The sequence below is a fragment of the Schistosoma mansoni genome, chromosome 1 (assembly GCF_000237925.1).
Source record: "Schistosoma mansoni strain Puerto Rico chromosome 1, complete genome".
Lineage (NCBI taxonomy): Eukaryota > Metazoa > Platyhelminthes > Trematoda > Strigeidida > Schistosomatidae > Schistosoma > Schistosoma mansoni.
In genome coordinates, this window is record NC_031495.1 from 61,599,806 (window position 1) to 61,622,654 (window position 22,849).

The following is a 22,849-nucleotide window of genomic DNA, read 5'->3' on the forward strand; positions in this document are numbered from 1 at the left end:
TTCACTTATAAATAAATAGAATCATTTATTTCTTACGGATTAATAGTTTGAAGGGACAACATCAATAGAGAAAATTCGTTGATTATGATGACATAATTAACATCAATTTAGTTAAAAAATATATATAATGAAATGTACTAATTTACCAAAACTTGTGCACCATTTGTTATCATATTTAAACGTTTATATGCCTGTTTCACATCCTGTTTTGACTGTTCAACAGGTACATTATCCGGTAGAATAGTGGCTAGAAATGGAATAAGATTTGTTTAAACGGACGGCTTGTACAAACGTGAGCATAAATCTACACGAAATGTTTAAAGTAATAAAAACCAAAATGTGACAGAAAAATTGATGGATCAATGTATTTTATAAGCCACTTGATTTCCACTTCAACTCTCACTGGTTTTTCTTTCATTTTGTGCTTGGATAGTTAACATTTTACCACCGTTTTTCATAGTTTATATTGTGAACTGATTTGAACATGAGGAATGCTGAAAACCAAGAACCGCTGGGGTAGTCATTCTTCGTAGTATGGCACTAAGGACACACCAGCGATCAAACACATGCTTTTACTACAAACATATCATTGTATTCAAAATTGCAATGAATTTTGTTACAAAATCATTATAGTCGATACATTTCCCGACCTCGACATGTTATCAGATAGTTCGTTTTATTCAAACAGTCCAAATACCAACCAACTTCCTACTTCTGAATAAACATAAACAAATGTAAAACTAAATAATTCTTATTCATCGTTTCTGAAATTGGGAAACAGTGAATTAGGTTCCAGTGCACAGACCCAAGTTTGTAATCGAAACCAACAAACATACATGTCCTACACATTGATGATCGCTAACTGAAATAATTTCACCGTTCACCCTTCACCAACCAAAGTCTACAATTTAAGAGAACGAGATAAGGACAATTTTATTTTTTCAATCCCATGAACCAAGCTTTAGAAAAAAACGCAACTGCAAAACGCATTCAGTTGGCTTCCGTTATCAATGTGAATTAGGCAAAAACAACAATTGATGCAGAATAACATGAATTAATAGTAATTCATGATTGCAAAAAATATTTCAGTCACATGGCAATCTATAGCGTAGCGTATTTTATCCGAATCGAGTTGACAATACAGTTCAAATTAATGAGAGTGATAGTTTTGAGAACTGAGAAATTGTAAATTTTCGATTGTATGACCATTACTTATCTACTCACGTTTGTTACACTTGTTCACTTATGCCTGTTACACCACGTGGAGAAGTGTAAGGTACTTACCAAGGTTCTCCATCGAACTCTGTCCTTCGTTCTCCTCTCCGGTAGTTTCCAGATTATATTCATTCATTTTACTTTTGCCTCCAATTATCAATGCCATGCGTTACTTTGGTCTTGTACTTTTCCTTATCGCTTCTGGATTTCAAGTTAACACTTGCCTTGTGATGCAGTCTGATGATTTCTTCATTGTATTTCCTATCCACCCCTAACGTCTTTTCCTAATTGCCTCTCCAGACGGAAACTGGTTTGTTACCTTTCACAGTAGGCTGATGCTGATGGTATCCGGTCAACGGACATTGAGTATAATGTGAAAACAATTGTTTATAAATGCTTGTACTTTTCGATGATGGTTGTGGTAGTTCTGAAAGTTTCAGCTGCATACAGTAGAACCAACTGACTTGACATTCGTATTGAAGATTGTGACTTTGATATTGGTTAACAGATAGTTGTTTTGAGTTCTATATGTTCCTTATTTGTAGGAATATTGCCCTTACTTTGCCAATCCTTACCTATACGTCTGCATCTGATCCTTCTTCTTCATCGATTATGCTTCCCATGTATGTGAACGTCTCCTTCTCTTCCAGAGCTACTCCATCAAGTGTGGTTTGGCGTCCTCTGTGTCACATTTCAGTGTCTTGCTTTTCCCTATGTACATGTTGAGGTCTACTTCTTCAGAAGCTGCCACAACACTGAATATCTTCACCCACAATTATTGCTTTATATGGAACAGAAAAGCCAAGTCATCTGCAAAGTTCGAATCGTCTAGCCGCGTAAAAGCTGTCAATTACATTCCGTGCTTCCCGTCAGAACTGGAGGTCATCATAACCCAGTCAACCACTAGAAGAAAGAGCAAGGGGGAGAGTAAACATCCTTGTCTTACTCCCGTTCTCAGTTGAAATGCATCTATCAGCTGTCCTTTATACACGACTTTGCAGTGTAGTTCATCATGATGTTGGCGATTTTCTCATGTACTCCATAGTGTCTAAGAATTTTTCATAATATTCTCTTATCCACACTCGCATACGCTTTCTCATAATCATGGAGGTTAATAAATACTGAAGAGTTCCACTTAACCGGTTGTTCAACGATTATCAGAAGTGTCGCGATTTAGTCTATGTATGACCGATCCTTATGGAATCCAGTCTGCTGATTTCGAAGTTGAGCGTCTACTGAATCTTTCAGCCGGTTGAACAACACCCTGTTTAAAACCTTTGCTGGTAGTGATAGTAGTGTGGTGCATCTGTAGCTCTCACATTTGCTCAGATCTCCTTCCTTTGGTATCTTGATGAGATATCTTTCTTTCTAATCTGTCTGTGGCACTTGTTCTTCCTTATTAGTCTTCCTGAATGGATCGTGGGTCATGTTTTCAGTCACTTTCTTTATCTGACTTTAGGTGGCACATTTTCAGGACTTGCTACTTTCCCACTCCTGATTTGTCTGATGACCGGCCATCCTGATTTTTTTGATCGTTGGTGGAGTGACATCTATGAGAATGTGTTTGTGTGCAGCTTCGATATCCGGTGGATTCAATGAAACTAGTCTATTCAAGAGTTCCTCGAAGTGTTCCACCCATCTTTTCCTCTGTCCTTGAATCTCAGTGATTGTCTTGCTTCTTTTGTACTTTGACTGTTTGCTCTGTTTTACTATATTCCCCTGTTAGTTTCTTCGTCGTGTCATATGGTTGTCTCAAGTTACCTTCTCTTGCAGCTATTTTCGCTGTCACTAACAGGTCTTCCACATAACTCTGCTTGTCGGCTCTAATGCTTTTCTTCACTCTCATGTCTGCTTTCGTGTATTCAGTCTGTGCCTTGACTTTCTCTGTTCTTGTTTGACTGTTGTTAATTGACGTCTCCTTGATCTTCACTTCTTGAAACTTGTCTATGGTTTCGATTAAAAAATCCATTCCTTATGATGATACTTGTTGAGGCCTAGAAACTCCTGACACGTTGAAGTCAATGCTTCTCCATAGTGGTATCCTCTTCTTTGTGTAGATTTTGTAAGGCTTCAAATCTGTTTTTGAGAGATATCTTGGATTCGATGCGTTTGTCAGTATCTCGAAAAAAGGCTATATTAAACATTTGTAATCCTGTTTCTCCAGTTGTCTGTTGCCTCTCTAGCCATCGTTTCATCACATGCACAACAAAGTGGTGACCTGAGGCTTCGTCAGCGTCTCGTTTTGCTCCCGTGTCTTCCATTAAACTTCTGAATTTATTAATGATTCTCAAGAGAAAATTATGAAGAGACGCTTAGAGTGGATTGGAAATACATTGAGGAAATCATCAGACTGCATCACAAGGCAAGTGTTAACTTGAAATCCAGAAGCGATAAGGAAAAGTACAAGACCAAAGTAACGCATGGCATTGATAATTGGAGGCAAAAGTAAAATGAATGAATATAATCTGGAAACTACCGGAGAGGAGAACGAAGGACAGAGTTCGATTGAGAACCCTGCTGAGTGACCTACACTCCTCTACGTGATGTAACAGGTATAAGTAGGTAAGTGAATATCATCTATTTGGTTATGTAATATGACTTTTGATTACAATAATTAAGCTAAGGAAGAGTGATGTTTACTGTGATATTTGAACTATAATGTAGGCACGCTGATGATGTTATTTTAATTTCTACTCCATCCACATAGTTTAGACAAATTCAGTGCTCTTTAACTGTTTCAATCGGTATCATTGTTTTTCTTGAGCTGTTTACAATTAACAATCATCTCATAAAATACAAAAATCATTTACCTTCCTGACAAATTTTCACTTTTCACAAATCACTTACCGAAAATTCGTGAACTTAATTGATCTAAACGAGCATTTTGTTCGGTTGTTGAACATCTGAATAATATGGAATAAAATACAGAAAAGAATTTATTTTATGGTCCGCACGCATTCATACATACACAATTACCCTCTAAGCTGTCTGAGAAACAGCATGAAAAAACTGAAGAAACTGGTGAAACTCACAGTAGACTTTAGTTACCATACAAATTTGATGTATTCAAATTAATTGAATACGTGGTGAATATGAACTAATCACAGCGTTTAACAGAGAGGAATATACATTTTGAAGAAAATTAGGAAATCATTTAAACCTATATTTTTCTTAAAGGAATTTATCAGTTGTTCAGGTATTATGAAAATACAATCTCCTCAACATATTTAGTTAAATCAGTAAAAATGGAACTAATGAAAGACGAAGGTAAATAATAATGTTCGTTATATGTCAAGGTTCAAAGAGATTCAATAGAATAAGTTTTCATCTACAATATATAACGTATAATTTAATGGTCGAATTCATGAATCAATTGAAGTTAGACCACCATAGAAAACCTGAAAGCACTGGATGGCCGTTTCGTTCAAGTATGGGACTCCTCGACAGTGCGCATCCACGATTCCGCCCGTGGGATTCGAATCCAGGACACGTTGGTCTCGCGCGCGAACGCTTAATCTTTCGACCACTGAGCCGGTATCCAACTTTTGTTGATGTCTAACTTCAACCAATTCACAAAATTGCGCCACTGTTCATCATTGTCTTCAGTGAGTTAGTATCTCACAGCAGGCCTGGCTGAACTACACCAGTCCCATGATAAGATGAATTATTATTATTATTATTATTATTATTAATGGCTTTATTCAATATTATAATCTGGTACAATATAGAATTCTCAGCACGAGTTATTTCAACAAGTTTTTTACCAAAAAAAAACAAAAAACACATAAAAAAACAGAAAAGGAATGAAAAAGGTTTAAGAAAAACTGAGTTTATACAAATTATCAAATTTGAAACATGCTTAAGAAGACAGGTTATTTACTAGGTCAACTCTAACAGCCTGTTCATCACAAAGTAAATTTGCTAAGTAAGGTATTACAGAAGTTTTATAGACTTGCTTGCGTGTATGGATTTTAATGTATTTACGTCTCGTTCTACAGGAAGATATACAAGGAGAAAGATATGAATGAAGCGGATGGTTAGCATCTGATAAGATAACACCTGCCAAGAGTTTGAAAGACTTAAGATGTCTATCCACAAGCATATTAATAATGACTTCAAAAGATTCACCACATACCTTGCAAACCGCCTCCAGCACTCCACGCAAAACAGCACAGTCTTTTCTCAAAAGCCCAGGAAAGAATAATGGAGAACAATATAGAATAATAGGTAATATGCAGGAATTTACAAATTGTAAGAGTAAATGGCGAGTAATCCCAAAAGCATGCAGCCTCTTTATGTAGTATGTCAAACGGTAAACTTTTTTCGATAAGAGTAAAACATGAGAAGACCAAGAAAGATCAGAGGAAAAAATGACACCAAGATATTTGACCTTCGACACTGTGTTTATTAAGGAGTCTCCAGTGCCACAAGCATTATGGGATCCCAACATAGAGTATAGGTTCTGTCCATGTCTCAAGCTAAAGTTAACAGCTTGACATTTAGATGGATTGAGTAAGAGACCATTACCAACAGACCACCTTTCAATACGAGATAAAAACTCATTCATTTCTATAGGATGTAAGGAGGTAGAAATCGGCATACATACAGTGAGGTCGTCCGCATATTTTACAAAAGTGTTTTCTGTGGAAGATGGCAGATCATGCAGAAAAAAAGAGAAGAGTAGAGGTGAAAGAACAGCTCCTTGTGGCACACCTACATTAGACAGTAGAGATGTTGAACACTTTCCTTCAAATACAGTGTACTGTTCTCTTCCAGAGAGGTAGGAACATAGCCAATTGGTTATCCAGCTGTCAGTGTCGATGCGAATCAGCTTGTTAAGTAAGAGGTGTCTTGGAATAGAATCAAAAGCAGAAGTAAAGTCCAGGAAAGCGCATCTAACATACTTCTTACCCTTTTCCGACCCGAACACTATATTGTGATGCAGAACAGCAACGGCATCTAATGTGCTTCTTTTGCATTTGTAAGCAAACTGATATGGATCACAGTGCTCTTTTATTGCAAGTTGAAGTGGTTGTATCAGTAATTTTTCCATTATTTTAAGGAAAGGTGAAGTTATTGCAATGGGTCTAAGTTTCGCATTTTTATCACCAGAAGCTTTCTTTGGTATAGGGATTATCTTTATCTTTCTCCACATTTTCGCTAAGACAGTAGTTGAGAAAGATCTGTTAAAGATATTCGTTAATGGATAACATAAAACATCAGCATATTTTTTAAAAAGGAGGTTTGGGATACCATCAGGTCCTAAACATTGGGATGAATTCAGAGACTGGAGACATTTTCGGACACCATTTTCAGTGAAACTGGAAACACAATTATTCTTCAGACCCTTGGATATGGGGAGCATGATGTCAGATGACTGACGTATAAAGGACTTATTTAAGTCACAAGCATTCAGCTGGTTATCGCTTCTAGTCTTCCTGTTCCCTGTAATTTCTTTAAAGAGTTTCCACATACTTGGAGAGCTTTTACAAGATAGGAGTTTTTGAGTAAACACAGAGTTCAGACGTCTAATCTCTAGGCTTATTTGACCATTTAACTTACGAACTTCAGTAGTATTTTCTCCTTGTACATCCTTTCTTTTACCCTCCGTAGTCGTTTTAGTTTTAGAGATGTAAGTCGATCAAAACTTAAAAAGAAGGTTTCGGTAGGACAGCAAATATCAAAACAGAATTTAAGATAACAGGTGATAACATCAGTTGTGTTTTCTATTGAGTCATCTGTAAATAATTCCCAGTTGGTCGTACGAAACATGTTTTTTAGATTTTGTAAATTTTCTTCTGAATAATTCCTGTATATTACTTTTTTGGTATGGTGTATGTGTGTACTCTTTCCATGTTTACCATATACTTTAGGTAGAACACGAATTATACAGTGATCCGAGCTAGACAATGGAGCACGTTTGCGAGTCACATAGGTACCCACATCATTAATGAAAACCAAGTCTAGATGAGCATTCAAATGAGTAGGAAAATCTACTACATTTAGGTGACCTAGTGATGTAAGGAAGCTACAGTCACATGAATTGAAATCACCACATACAAATGAAAGTGAATCACTGAAGGCAGTAACGGCGAATTCAGTAAATTTCTCAGCGAAGCCAGATAGCGCAGATGATGTGCAGTCTGGAGTCATGTAGATATTGGTAACATAAATATATTTGTATTTATTCAGGTGTTTTGGACGGCACCTTAAAGTTAGACAGTCAATAAAGTCATTTGAAAACTTGAAACAGGCAAAAGTAGATCGACACCAGTTAACGTTTACAAACGTAGCTACTCCGCCACCAGAGGTCTTTTTGTTGTTTGATCGATCCTGACGATAGATATTAAAATCACGTAATGATACTAAGTAATCATCCTGTAAGTCAGTTAACCAAGATTCTTGAATGGTGATGACACCACAATTACGATACATGTTTTGACTTAGCAGAAATTGGAGATAGTCCACCTTGTTAATTAGAGATCGACAGTTAAAATTAAGCAGCTCTGGAATCGACATTTGATTGATGTTCATTCTCTTTAATGCATATTGCCAACCACCATGATGTCTCTTATTGTACTTGTTTGTAATTTTTGCAGCGAAAGGACGTAAGCTTTTCATAAACGCGCCTGTATAGGTTATGCGATTAATAGACATAATGATAAGTTAAAACAAAATTAAAAAACCCAGATAACTTGTTGAAATATTTAGATGGCAGAAACAGGTAGCCCAGGTATTCAAGCAGGCCGTCTACTTTAATATAATGAAACGGCCGTCCAGTGCTTTCAGGTTTTCCATGGTGGTTTAGCTTCAATTGACTCATATATTCAACTCTAAAATTAATAAAATCTCCACGAAACCGCCTTCTCATATACTGTATACTTATTATAGAAAACAGGATAGTCCATTTCCTAGATCTTAAAGAATCTATAATAGTATAATCTGTTTTCAAAGTAAACTTTTTGATAACTTCAACGACAGTCTGTCCAACACAAACACTCATCAAATTCTTATTCATAAAAAGATGATCTATCAAATCGTAAAAAGAATTGTTTACATATATATTCCCGAAGACTTGGGTGTATACCAAAAGAAAACGGTTTACGATGACCCATTCAAATGATGGTAAATGTTTACAAAACAATCAAGTTGAATTTTTTGTAAAAATAAACTATATGTTATTCTTCTTTTCCCTAAAAAGAACAAAACATAATCCATTTTGTTAATGATATATTTCCTACCAAGTATGTTTGTTGGATAATAATGAATTACATAACGTTTCTGTCGGTTATAAACAAGATGATAGGTGTAATGAAAAAAACAATGTTTTTAAAATGTAGCTAAAACGCAGTGTAATTATAAGTATAAAAGATATTTAAAGGAAAAATGCCTCAATCACTGTTTGATGGGCAAAAACAGTTAAACATATGCCTGCTTAGCGAGACTATGTATTATGGAAAACCTTTGAAGGAATCCCAAATGACCCTGAGAAATTTCAACTAATCAGGAGACAGTCAGTGTAGAGTAAGAATATATCATACAAAATGAAAAACTTGAAGAGGATACATTTCTTTAACATGGTTTAAAAACTTTCCAAGCTTAAAAAGAGGCTCTGCCGTTCCAAGATCGAAATGCATATGATACAGGGACTCATCCATGTGACTCCATAATAGTCGACCTCTGGAGCCATGATAAGGTCGCAAAAATTCTTTTAAACTCGACCACATTGCTTCTATATTATTTGTGTGTACTCCGATGGTGGAGTCTGCAAAATGCCTCTTGTGGAAGATGAAATGATGCACGTAACCAGGGCTTTGTAAGCATTGATTAGCTCTCCAGTTATCCGTGTAAATTGTAGTTCCCGGCTGCACATACTCTCGGATAATTGGTATTAAAGTTGTACCTTATAGATTTCCACCGTGCTGGAAGTGTTTTTTTGAGATTATCAATCGTATACACCAAGGGCCTCTTAAGTATACTTATGGAAGTGCTAATTACTCATTCTTTAACACTTCGGCTTCTATTGAATTTTCTTTTTCTAACAACGGTTTCATCTATTTCTACGATTCTTCCAACTCTCCAAACGACTCACGCTGGCTTGTCATTTTTATTGCACATATCTCTACAATACTCATACCACTGAACTGCCAAAACTCCATTAACATATGCCAAGGTTACAGCCACTGTTACTGGTTCTTTTAGTATCTAGCTTGCAACAATTACCATAATCTGTCTTAGTATAAACTGGGATCGAGCCGGAAAAGTTCCCGTTATATCAGACTTTTTCCTCCAAAATATATTGAATGGAGAATCAACATCATTAAGATAGTTTGCACAAGGTTCAAGAGTTATTCGATCACCGCAATCAAAAATAAAGGAACTTCTTGGTAATCCCATTTGTTGTAGCTGCTCAACTATAACGTCTTCTTTAAAATCCGCTGTAAATCGAACGTGCGTAAGCATTGGGTACTGAAATAGTTGCTATGACTCTTCATCAACTGAGATGGTCAGACCACGTGTTACGTATGCCTGAACACCGATTACCACGACGCGCTATGCTGACTAGTATTGGCGATGGTTCGAAGAGAGTTAGGGGCGGCCAAACCAAAGCGTGGCATCAGTGCTTGAAGTCACTAACTTCTACTGATAAACGAAATGATAATTCTGTTTGTTAGCAAATATCAAAAGATTATAGTACGATGTATTGACACATAGCTCAAGTTACCATTTCCCCGTTTTCTCAACCTCATTTATATAAATATTAAAACATTGAGACAAAAGCCTTACAAAACTCAGCAATCATATGAAGAAAAACGGTTAATTGGACAGATTTTTAGTTCTTTTTTTGCACTCTTAACCGACATCTAACAATATTTGAACTTTGAGTCGTACCCTGAAATTCCAGCTACTTTGGTAAAGATACTTGAACAAATATAATAGATCTGTCTTTCGTAGAAAAAAGGAAACACTAAACATATGAAAAGCAAGAAGTAGTAATGTCTCATAAATAAAGAAATAAAAAAAATCATTCAGTAACTATTTCCATATTCATAAAAGACAGATTAACAACAAATTCCTGTAGGTTATGATATATTTGAAGCGTTTTGATTCAACTAGATAGAGAGGCAGGGAAAATTTGTGTGCACAGATTCGTATGTTTTATTTGAAAAATAAATACAACAAATAAATAAATAAATTTGGATTAATTTTGATTTAAGTATTTATTCTTTGAAGAAGTGGCTTACACTGAGCCACGAAACGCCAGAAAATTTAATTTTCCTATACATTGGGATATTACAAATATATTACTTATTTATTACAATCTACCCTATGCTCAATTTATTCGAAACTATCAAGTCAAACCTTGGTAATTATACCTATAAATACAACAAATGTTTCAGAGTTTACTTGAATAGTTGTATTCAGTTGAGAGAGGGGAAAAATATAGACTGTGGAGTTTTAAGCTAAACTATGAATATGAAAACAGACATAAAACAAAACTGATTTTCAGAATGGGGTTTTGTGGAGATTTTAGTAATTTCATATAGTTGAGATCATGAATCAATTGAGGCTGTTGAGGAGTCCCACAATGAGACGAAACGGCTGCCCAATGCTTTCAAGTTTTTCATGGTGATCTAACTTCGATTGATCCATGATCTTAACTATATAAAAAAACTGATTTTCTCAAGAATTATGTATTGACTGATGTAACGATATTACACCGTGAAGTTACAATAAATATTATATGGCGTTTTAAGTTATAAAAAGGTTGAAATCGCGTTAAGATAATATGCGTTATAGACTTCTAAATATTTAAATGTTTTCAGTTCAAATTGATTGATTTATATGGTTCGCAAAATATTGAAATGTTTGGTAGCTGCTGTATAAGAGGACTGTGTAGATTATTGAGTTTCATAGTTTATATCATGAACTGACCTTAATTAGACAACCATTCAGAACTAGGTAGCAATTGATAAGTGTTTTTTCCGAAAATGGGACTCCTCAGTAATGTGCACACATGATTTCAGGATCTTTAGGTCTCTCGGTAAGCGTTTAACCGCTCAGTCTCCATGATGTAATTTACGTTCGCAACTTCAGTCAATTCGCAATATTTTGCTATCTCCCAATGCCACTAATGGATTTATGTCTCACATTCAACATGGTTGTATTTTACAGCCATTCTCGTTTTCAGTAGTTATCTAATTTAGGTCACTTTGTGATTTACAATTATTGTACACCAATAAATGTTAAAAAAACAAATTTCTAAAATATCTTAAATTGGTCGAACAACAGATGAACCACATATTCGATAAAAAGCGCTTTCGGAATAAAAGGAATATTCTAGTCGTTAACTTCCTGTTCAAGTACAATCAATATATAAGTGAAATAAAAATTCCCAACTAACAGAACTACAATACAAATTAATAAATAGTTTTTCATTAAGGATCTGGAAAACAATTTCAAGAACTTTCGAATGCATTTCATTGTCTTGATGATTCATTTTAGAAGTGGATAAGTAAATAAATTTTATTGAGATTATTTCGTTTAAATGATGACAAAAATGAATCTTTGAAGATACTTTACATTACTGACTGATATATACAAAAGAACCATAGAAAACCACTGGAAATTATAAGACCATTTTATTCTCATATGAGATTTATCATCAGAGCATGTGTACAATCTCACCAGGAATTGAATTACTCGACTCAATTAAACTAATCAACATTAAACCACTAAAATGGATTTCAGAAGAAAATTTATCTTCAATATTCTAATAGTTGCTAAAGATTACGAAATAAGAAATAAATGAGCATCTACAATTGATTACAACTTGTGTGAAATGAAATTGCAGTGGTCAAATACATTATTCGATCTATGAATCCACGACCCCTCAATGGATGAACAGTTGCGCAAGATCATGGATCGATTGAAGTTTGAAAATGCCGGCTCAGTGGTCTAGAGGTTAAGCGCTCGCGTGCGAGACCGAAGGTCCTGAGTTCGAGTCACACGTGCGGGACTGTGGATGTGCGCTGTTGGAGAATCCTATTAGTTCCAGGTTTTCAATGACAGTCAAGTTTAGATAGATTCATCAATTCAACTATTAAAATTACTAAAATCGCCACAAATCCGCATTTTCAAATGAAATTACTTAATAATAAAATATAAGAAGATTAAATAAATATACAATAATCAAATAATAATAATAATAATGAAAATAGTAGTAAAGAAAAAATATAGACAATTCTATGTATACTTGAAATCATGGGTCGATTGAAGCTAGAACACCACGGAAAACCTGGAACCACTGGAAAGCCGTTTCGTTCTATCGTGGGACTCCTCAGCAGTGCGCATCTACAATCTCGCCTCGCGAAATTCGAATCTAGGACCTAGCAGTCTCGCGCGCAAGCGCTTAACCTCTAGACCACTGAGCCGGCATCCAACGGTGTTAATGTCTAACTTCAACCGATCCATGGTGATCTAGCTTCAATTGACGCATGATTTCAACTATAAAATTACTGAAATCTCCACAAAAGCCCCTTCTGAATTCTATGTTTTGAATAATTTCACCAGCCTACTTTTTTCAAGTATTGTTTATTTATTTAACCGTTAATTATGTCATAATTGTTAAATTGTAATCGTCGATAGGGTGAAAAATGCTTAGTTAATGAAATTAAACGTATTGATTAGGTCTAATAATCTGTGAAAAGGCGTTAAAATAAATATCTTTTGTGTTCAACAATAGGAGATAAAATTATAAAGTTTATTCGGACATTTTGTTTCAATCTCAACATGGTTAAATATCTTTGAATCGAGAATTTACACATAGAAATTCGAGAATTTGTTAGGAAGACAGGAGTTATTGAGAAGATAAGTATTTTAAAGACAGATGGTATTCAGTTTAACGTTTGTTCATATAGCATTAATGGGTTCTGTCTAGTTAGTTGTTACCAATGCGATGCACACGGCATAAAGCTTGAGTTTTGTTCATGGGGATCTATTACGGAATCGATGTTCAACTGCTCAACTGTTTTAGAGGTTTCATTATTAAAATAAAATATTAGCTCTAAATTTGTTTCTCTCATCTAGATTTTAGCATATTACTAACAGATAACAATGGAATTTAGTTATGATAACTTCAAAATAAATGTCTAGGGACGAGAATATTGAGAACGACTAGCAGGTTGATGAAGCTCCTCAAGTTCTGGTAGATTTCATGCAGAATCCACGCAGTTTGTTCGTCCTAAAAACCATACGTCGAGAGATTTGAAACTAGGGTTCTGCATCACATGAATCTTGATACTTTTCCCAAACTTCTTGATAGTTTTCCATGAAGCACTAAAACTAAAAGATCATTTCGAAATCACGTCTCTTTAAGATCGAAAGTCCTTGTATAACATTTACGATAACATTTGTTAGGTAACAGTCAAAAACTCTTTTACCTTCTTGTTAACTGTAACACAGAAAATGATGCATAACTTATAGGCATGAACAATCAAATATAGCGGTTCAATGTCAAACATTAACTGGTGTATACAGATAAATGAACGTTATTGATCCAGATATGACTCAGTCAGCGAATGACACTTTTATATACGTAAGTTTGCATGTCGTTCCTATTTTGATAACGAATAAAGCTTCCTATTGATTCTTTGTCTTCTCACTTAGGTGACGCATTAGACCCACACATAGAAAGCGTGTATATCGGTATTAGGATCTCAACCACACACTCCAATATACGATTTGCCGTGTGTTATAAGGATGATAATAAGTTTCTCCTCCTAGACCTTGGTACTCAAAGTAATGAATATGGTTGGTTTCAAAGAGATATTAATCAAAAGTGCACATGGAGTGAATATAAATAGCCTCTACCTGATAAGCTGTAGATGAGCTTTTGTTAGAATTATGCTCGGAGGACAAAATTGAAGAAGAATTAACCAATGTTGATAGATGTTTGAGAGATAATAGTTATCCACTTAATTATATCAATAAATATTCGAACAAAAAGATGAATTTGATAGAGTGTACCACGGAAATAAAATAAAATCATGTTATACAGTTACGTATATTCTTCTTGCTCTATTCAAGGCTATCAGAATCGACACGACGACCGCTCAATGCAACAATAACTTTATCCAAAATTAGATCCAACTATTTCTAAAACAGATATTATTCATGGAAAACATGGAAGCACTGGACGGCCTTTTCGTCCTATTGTGGGACTCCTTACTGCTGAGGAGTGCTTCCAGGTTTTCCATGGTGGTCTAGCTTCAATTGACTCATGATCTCAACTATATAAAATTACTAAAATTTCCACAAAACCCTCTTCTGATAAACATTATTCAATTAAATTATTTTTACGTTGTCATACACCATATTACATAAAATTAATTATGAGAGCTGTGTCCAAACAGCAGAACCTTCAGGTCTTATGGAAAAAATGAACCAAGCGTTCAGTGCTTTTCAATTCTAAATATAACGGTAGATAATGTAAGTTTATGATAAAATTACTCTCAGTTTACGAAACAAAAGTCTCTACGAAAATACATCTATATTGGAAATATGTGTATTCATTAACATGTCAAGTGTAAAAGTAAATAAAGGATGTCTTGTTTATTGTTGTTTACCTATTTGCCATTTTGTCATGTTATAGACATAGTGACTGATGTTTAGTTATTTATATGAGACAATTATACTGTGTCTGTCAAAATAAACAACAACAACAAAATAATCAAATGAATCATTTTCTAACAAGAATTCTTAATTCATCGAAAAACTCGAAGAGATAAAGAACGAAAATATCAAGCTGTGACTCAGACGACAAAATGAAATAGGGTCAATGTTTGTTTACAAATATATTCAAAATTTAAATATCCCAAACTTAAGTGTACATAAAAATATCGATTGGGAATTATTTTTTACCAGTTGTTTAGGCAACAATACTAATTGAATCATACTTAATTCTATACTACCAACTTTGAGATGATTGTTCAAATATCTTAGCTATTGGAGGACCTAATTTGACTATGTACTTACGATATTTCGTAGTCAAATTCAATTGTCTGTCTTATCTTTATTCACAAATCTTTGTGTTATTATTATTGTTGCCCCCAAATGCCCTGGTACGGTCGAGAGTGTAAAGAGTCCGCTCTTCCTCTCCGAATGCTCTCACATAGCCACGCGTATATAGCCTCCGCCAGGGAAGTACTACTCACTGCATTCTCGTGGAATTACTGTTGTTTACGGAATGAAGAGGACGGAAAGCGAATTTCAGGCGCTTTAACCGGGTCGGTGGACAAGGCGAGTTCACCTGGAGGAGTTGGAAAACCCTGATTACAAATCAATGGTGCACATGGGCTCCAGTAACCTGAGGGAAGAAATGGTGTATGAATCAATCGTTGGTCACCGGCTACCATGGGACTGCATCTCTTCACGATGCTTCACTGCCTTGTGGATCAAGCCTTAAGGTCAAAGGCTTCGGGTGTGGCCCCCTAAGAAAAGTATCTGCTTCTGTTTCGGCACTCGGGCAGTATCACAGCCTTCACACAAATCAAATGAGATTTGTGTAGCGCATTTGTATCCGGCGCCCCTTTGCACCAATATTTATGCGTTTAAATAAATAAGTAATAAATTATTATTATTATTATTGGTTAAACATCAGTATTAATCTCCCCTATACATGATTCATTCACTTCGCATTGAACTCTCTTCATTACGTCTTACTAATTTTCCACACAATTTAGTCCCCCACTTGATCGAATAGTAATTGCACCATCATATCTCTCCCACCCTATCTGACCCTTATTTATTCTGATCACAGAGCTTAAATTTTCACTTAACATATATGCAAATTCAAGTTAACATTCGATATGAATTAATCTATTATTGAGCAATAACTATTAATCCAATTTGTATTTCGTTATTGAAATTACTAATTTCTACCTTCCGAATCTCAAACCAACATAATGAGCTTTAAAAATCTTCCAGGTTTTCCCTGGTGGTCTAGCTTGAATTGACTCACGCTTTCAACTATGAAAATACTAAATCTCCACAAAAACCCCTTCTGATAATAATAGTTAACCTGTGAAGCCAAATTCGATAACTGTGATTCACAAAAAACAATCCAAATTCATTGTTAAAAAGAAGCGATTAATCTTTTAAGTAACTGAAACGTATAATTTGATGAGAAAGTACGAAAAAGTTAATGTAATGAGTTAATCAAGATGCTGAATGTGAGCTTGAAAATAATGTTTGTAAAACATAAATAACTGATTAATTTTTTCTGATATATTACATTTTAATTAAAAGTAACATTACTATTTCAAAGCCGTCAAATACAATATCGTGGATTGGTCAAAGTTAGACATTAACACAGTTAGATGCGGCCTATAGGTTAAGAGTTCGAGCGAGACCGAAGGTCCTGGGGTTCCAGTTGCACGTGCGGAATCACGGATGAGCACTGCTGAGGTGTCCCATGCTAGGACGAAACGGTCGTCAAGTGCTCCCCAAGTTTTCAATGGTTTTCTAACACAGATCTGTTCATGATCTCAATTACATTATTAAACTACACATATCCATACATTTTGACATAAATTCTCTCATATTTAAGACCTATTTACTTATTAAAATTATATTTTTACTTGTAAATTTTAGGTTTAAGTAACTGATACATGTTAAGGTAAACTTTAAACTTCTAAAAAATTTCCATGACGTAACCTATTTTCAACGCTAATTTCATTTATCAGCAACGAGGAGATTATTATATTCAACTATTGAAATCTGCATTTGTAATTATCAATTGTGAGTAAACCTTTTTTTAGAAATGTTTGCAGTTGTAAGTATATTCATGAAATAAACAATAAAGAACATCATGAAAATGAGACTCACATTTCTTGACATTTTGAATCAGTCACTTTTTCGGAATACTCCTCAAACGAAATATTGTCCATCTGTAACATAAGTGTTGAAGAACCACAATTTATCTTAGCAAACATTAACTGTATGCTTTTTTCTACTGTCCATGTCACTTTGAATGAAACAACGTAAGTGAATTATAGGAACGGTTTGTGAAACTTAGATATTTACACTGATTGATCGGTGATTAATAACCGATTTACTGTTTGTTCAATCCTTAGTGTTTTAGTAATATTGTCAATCAAGTTGCAATCTTGCCACTAGTTTAAGTGACTCAACATGTATGCATCATATAGCCGACGATAAATCCTGGACCTTGGTTATGACTGTCAGCTGGCATAAAACCAGTGTCCAAGGTTCCCTGCAGAATAACTCTAGGTATTTAACACATATATACTGACTATATACTAAAGCACGAAATCGGAAAGTAAATCCTTTGTTCACAATGTAAACATACTTGATTAGACGTCAAGTGAAACATGTCCTACAAAGACAGAAGAATTAACAGAATCACTAATATACAAATATCTTAAATTTAGGTTGATCGGTATTGAGTATCTCTATAAAATCAAATCAAACATAATTTTTCTCATTACTACCTTGACTTTTACTTTGACGAAAAGTCAGTACTTCTAATTTCTGTAGTGATAGAAGAAGATGCCTCTATAGAGGCATTATAATTCTCCCGTTGTTGCAGATGGACATGTTCAAAAAGCTTCAATAAGAACAATGCAGAGGTAAAGGTTTGTCTACTACCTGATTCCTTCAGATATTCAATACCCCAAGCGTTTTTTTACTTATATTAAGTAAATCCAATTGTTAAGAGCAATAAGCAATATCAGGCAAGAATTTCAATATTTACAAAAACAAATATATGAATTTCATAGGGAAAAATAGCTCTATTTTAAAAGTCAAATCGTTGATGTTTTCAAATTGAAATCATCAATGAAATGATGAGGAGTGAAAAGTTTAAAATAATCACCATTTAAGGTAAATTGGAACTATATGTATATTCAGGCGGTAATTATGATGTCCCTAGTAATATATAATTGTTTTTCAGTCAGATATTACTTGTGAATATGTTAGTAAAAGCAACCAACAGAGTCTTCCTCTTTTAGATAACTGGGTTCATACTAAATGACAATTACGTCCACTGATAACCGTTATTGAAATCCCAACGATTAGTTCAAGGACGATTGACTCGTGCTAAGTATTCAGTAATGTTGATTCCAACAGATAAATTATTGAGAAGTAGGCGACAATGATGAATGATCAACTTAACAAATGGTTCATAAGAAAGTTGACTTTAAAGTTACGAATCAGCGAGATTTTGACCAGATAAAAAAAGTAAAATTTAACTTAAATTTTATCAAACTTACTTGTTCAATCAGTTCATTTTCATTTATAAAAGATTTTACTTTGTCAGTTACATCTTCATTTTCATTTTCACATTCAGTAATAATCGGAACGGCGAAACGAGGTTTCTTTTTTAACACTCCACGTGGTTCACTTGGGAATACATGAACTGAATCAGATGTTTGAGAAGTCTGTTTACAAGGTAGACATTAAAATAAGAGGAACATTAAATAAGTTATTTGAATTCGTAATCTTCAAATAATACTATCACCAATTTGAGTGACTTGAGATTTCGACCCGAGTAGCAATTTGTGTTATGTATTTATTAAATGTATTGGGCTCATTTCCTTTTGTAAAGATCAACGCCAAAATATAAGTACATTCTGATATTAAGTATCAAATAGAACGAAATTACAATCCTAGATTCTGCTGTAGTAAACAAAACACGATTGGGATCAATCGAGTGTATTTAGACACAAATTACAGACTATCTCACTAAATTCTGATAACCATACAATGAACAGTTAATTTGCAAAATAACAATCAATTGTCTCAATCTTCACTGTCACTTCTGTAAATATTAGTACATCTCTAATTTCATTGTTCATGCATTTTCTCACCAATTGCGGTTCATTTCAGTTCTTTCTTTATCGGTCTTCTGCCAAAATACATTCTATGTCTGACCATCACTATATACTACTGATGTGGATATAATTAGACCACACTACACTGCTACTAACCACAATCGCTTTATTCTAAAAACCTAGCAAGCAATCAATTTAACAAAGCTTTGGTTTTATGCCAAACTAGTTTTTGACATTCATCTCATTGTATGTGTAAAATTTTTTTTAAAAAATGAAAACAACTATCAATCTATTCATTTGTCCATTTTCCACGAAAAATATTGATAAGCTTCATTGTCATTAATCTTGTCAAAAATTTACATAAACATATGATAAATTTAGAAATGTTGATTGGTTTGAATGAATATAAACTGTCAGTCATCTTCATTTAGATCTAAAAATTTCGGACGTACTAGGAAACAGTAAACAATTGTAACAGTGACAGCTTCTGGACTCCATTATCTATGAGTTCTTACATGTGTATGTAACTAAGGAGTTCAAAACTAGGAAAAAGCGTCCACCAAGTTGTTATTATTTTTAAATGATTGAAAAATATCATTTTGTGCTTAAAATTACAAATTCTCTGTAGAACTATCGTATGAAAGATATTGATTTTCTTATTTGTGTTTAGAAGTAAATAAATGACACGTTCCGTGTCATATTTCATTTCACTACATAACCAGCATTAATATAGCGTTATATATATAGGTCATGTAAAAACTTAAGACAGGATTGTGTGGGCCGAGTGATTATAAACCTCAACTGTAATCAAAATCTTATCAGTTGAAAAGGCTTATATTCTACTGACATACAATGTTCGAGTTCTACCATAAAAATCTAAATTGTTAGCATTCGCTTCGCCACAATCATCACATTTCACTAAATATTGATGAAGTTTCTTTTTATCCGGGTTGAAAGCGAGCGCTGGCTACGGCCGATGTACCTTGCTCTTTTTGTTTGTTCTTTAATACAACCGACCTAATGAGTACAAACCACGCTGAACAACGTTTTGTATACGTATTGAGTTCAGCATAAGGTCATACTTAATCAATATTGTCTAAGTCACTGACCTTTTAAAAAGTCATCTCAATATGTTTAATGGAAATCGTATTAGCACTAGAAGAATAGTATGTTATGAATGCATAAGAAGCTGTGGAAAAACCTCATTTTTGGAAGTTTATAGTAGAATTTAAAGCTTGTTAATGGTTAGAGAATACAGATAACTATCAGTTACTCAGCAGAACTTTACAATTTAATGACTGAATTAATACATATAGAATATGAGTCAAGATAAAAATACGAATACAGATGTCATTTAAGGTGAGACTAAAGATTTTGGATGACTTTGAGCGACCTTGAGAAAATTCACCAATTTATTAGGTCCGATTCGATTATAATGCTATCTCACCCTTCCTAACCATCAGACCTAACCCTCTGTGTCTTTATTCTCTACTGGAAATGAGATACTCACTCTTGTATCGTCAAAAATTTATTCTCATTCCTAACAGAAATCATAAAAATCTGTACGTAATAGATTGGCATTTCACATGACTTTACAATCAACAGTACCACTGTTTGTCTTGACCTCTACTGTTTGAATTTCAGATCCAGGAAAAGTACGAAATAAATGGTTGGTGAGATTCGGCATGAATTCTGGGACACTAAGCATCAAGGTGTATTATTATCTGAAACAACCTCTATTCCTTTCGAAATGTGACAGTGGTGTGTGAGGTGTGACACTTTGTTTCCAATCAATTCAACATTATATAAAATATTTACTGATATTTATGGGTTGACTAGAAATCACTACAATGTAAATGTATTTCATAGTGAAATTAACAAAATTAGTAATACATGAGTAGTTTCGCTTACATTACTTACTTTATATTCTTCGAAGGTTAGATCTAATGGATCTTGAATGATATGTTTCATTTCCATTGGCTCAATTGTTATGAGTGATTCAAACTCGGTGCTCTCATTTAAATTCAGATGCTTTTTATTCCAATCCATATTGTCAGGAGTTTACATACAGAATGTTACTTGATATGACATAAATTTTATTACATCTGTATAATGTGTGTAATGTGAATAATAAAGACAACATTTGAGATGATATTTCACCTGTGTTAACCAACTGAATTTAAGTTCATTTTGTCTCGAATTAATCGATAGTCTTATAAAAAGTCTGGAAAGGACAAAATAAAAGGTTAATTAGTATTACATCATAAATAAAGTTGGTGTAGTTTTGTTCTCTGAGCTGGATTGTTTTGTCCTGAAGCTTTCACTGTTCTTCTGAACAACATCATCAGCTCAAATTTCAGGTACAAGTGAAGTGTTCGAATTCCGTGCTAATTATGTTGTTCGGAAGAACAATGAAATTCGAACGATCAAACTATTCAGCTACGCCTTAATCACCCACCTGTGGTACTAATCTTCTACACAATCTTTTAATCATTACGGACGTCTTCAGTAAACTCAAGATATATTTATTATCAAGATGATATTCTTCACAAAGTAACATTAACAGGAGGATTGTTGAAACCTGAGATCACTAAACAACTGTTTCATTTTAGTTTTAAACTTCCTAACAATGCTCATAAACAAAATTACATATACTTGAACTTAAGATCTTCAGATTTCTTAGCTATCATGACATATTCACATCACACAGTAAACATCTTTTGACTTACATATCCAACCTCAGACAAATATAGATCTATCACGACTACCATAAAATATCATCAATCCTGAGTAGCTCATTGATTCAGTAGAACTCTGAAACCCATCTGAGTGCAAGTTATTAGAGAAGACTTAGTTTTTGGCAGTTTAACTGTTTGATAAGGCTAATTTCTACGACGGATGAACATAAGCGGTGAAATCAGTGAAAATCAAGAAATTCAGTAATCTAATACAAAATAACCGCCGAATGTATATTGATGTTTTCGAACCATGTTCATCTTATAAAAGTGACACAAAAGTTAATGCATATTACATAATATTAGCTGAGACACAACGAATTTTTCCTTGAAAAACTCGTATTAATTATTGCAGACATCATATATGATCGAATAAATCTTTCTGTTTCTTTTTTCTATCAATTGAGAATTGTTTTCAATGAATGAAATTGAAGTGTTGACGACGTATGTTAGGGAGACCTTTAATCAAAGATATCGTTTTTTACAGGACACTTTCAATTATACATAGTTCGTGCTTGCTTGCAACAAAACGCTTGGCTATAATCAAAATCCATTATTTAAATTCTATAATGAATACATCACTACACTTCTTCATTGGCCATTTATCATATTCTATTTTAAGATATTTGCTAACTTAAATTTTATTAACAGAATATGAATCGAGTGTAGATTGAGATCGAACAAAACAACACCGGTGAGGATTCATGTGGATAAAATAAGTCGACAGAACTATCTACATTTACCAGCCATACATTCATTACATGTATATAGAAAATTAATCACCACTTGATATAAAGATATTCCATTCAACTCAGGAAGTTCGATCTTGTATGAGATTTTAAGTCCCAAATGTTGGAAAATCTTAATCACTGGTGAAACAGACATTCTTTTCCGACCAGTTTGCAACTAATATCCCTTTGTGTTGAAAATCAAACTTAACATGCTTACAATAGTTGTTTCGAATGAAAAATGCATCACGTCATGAAAAGTAATGCAAAATCACTATAAAATGTAAACAAGGTGATTAGAGATCCAAATAAATTA

General features: G+C 34.1%; 1 protein-coding gene across 1 annotated transcript in view; it reads right to left on the reverse strand.

Moving 5' to 3' along the window:
• Nucleotides 1-21,119, reverse strand: part of Smp_144300 (putative tns1 protein) — a gene marked incomplete at both ends in the record, with an annotated part of 35,366 nt that extends 14,247 nt beyond the window's left edge. Inside the window, 5 exons of the mRNA XM_018795110.1 lie at nt 147-247; nt 4,063-4,118; nt 17,104-17,165; nt 18,510-18,677; nt 20,991-21,119. Coding sequence (XP_018649455.1) covers nt 147-247; nt 4,063-4,118; nt 17,104-17,165; nt 18,510-18,677; nt 20,991-21,119 — 516 coding nt within the window. The remainder of the gene's footprint in view (nt 1-146; nt 248-4,062; nt 4,119-17,103; nt 17,166-18,509; nt 18,678-20,990) is intronic.
• Between the last annotated feature and the right edge of the window lie 1,730 nt (nt 21,120-22,849).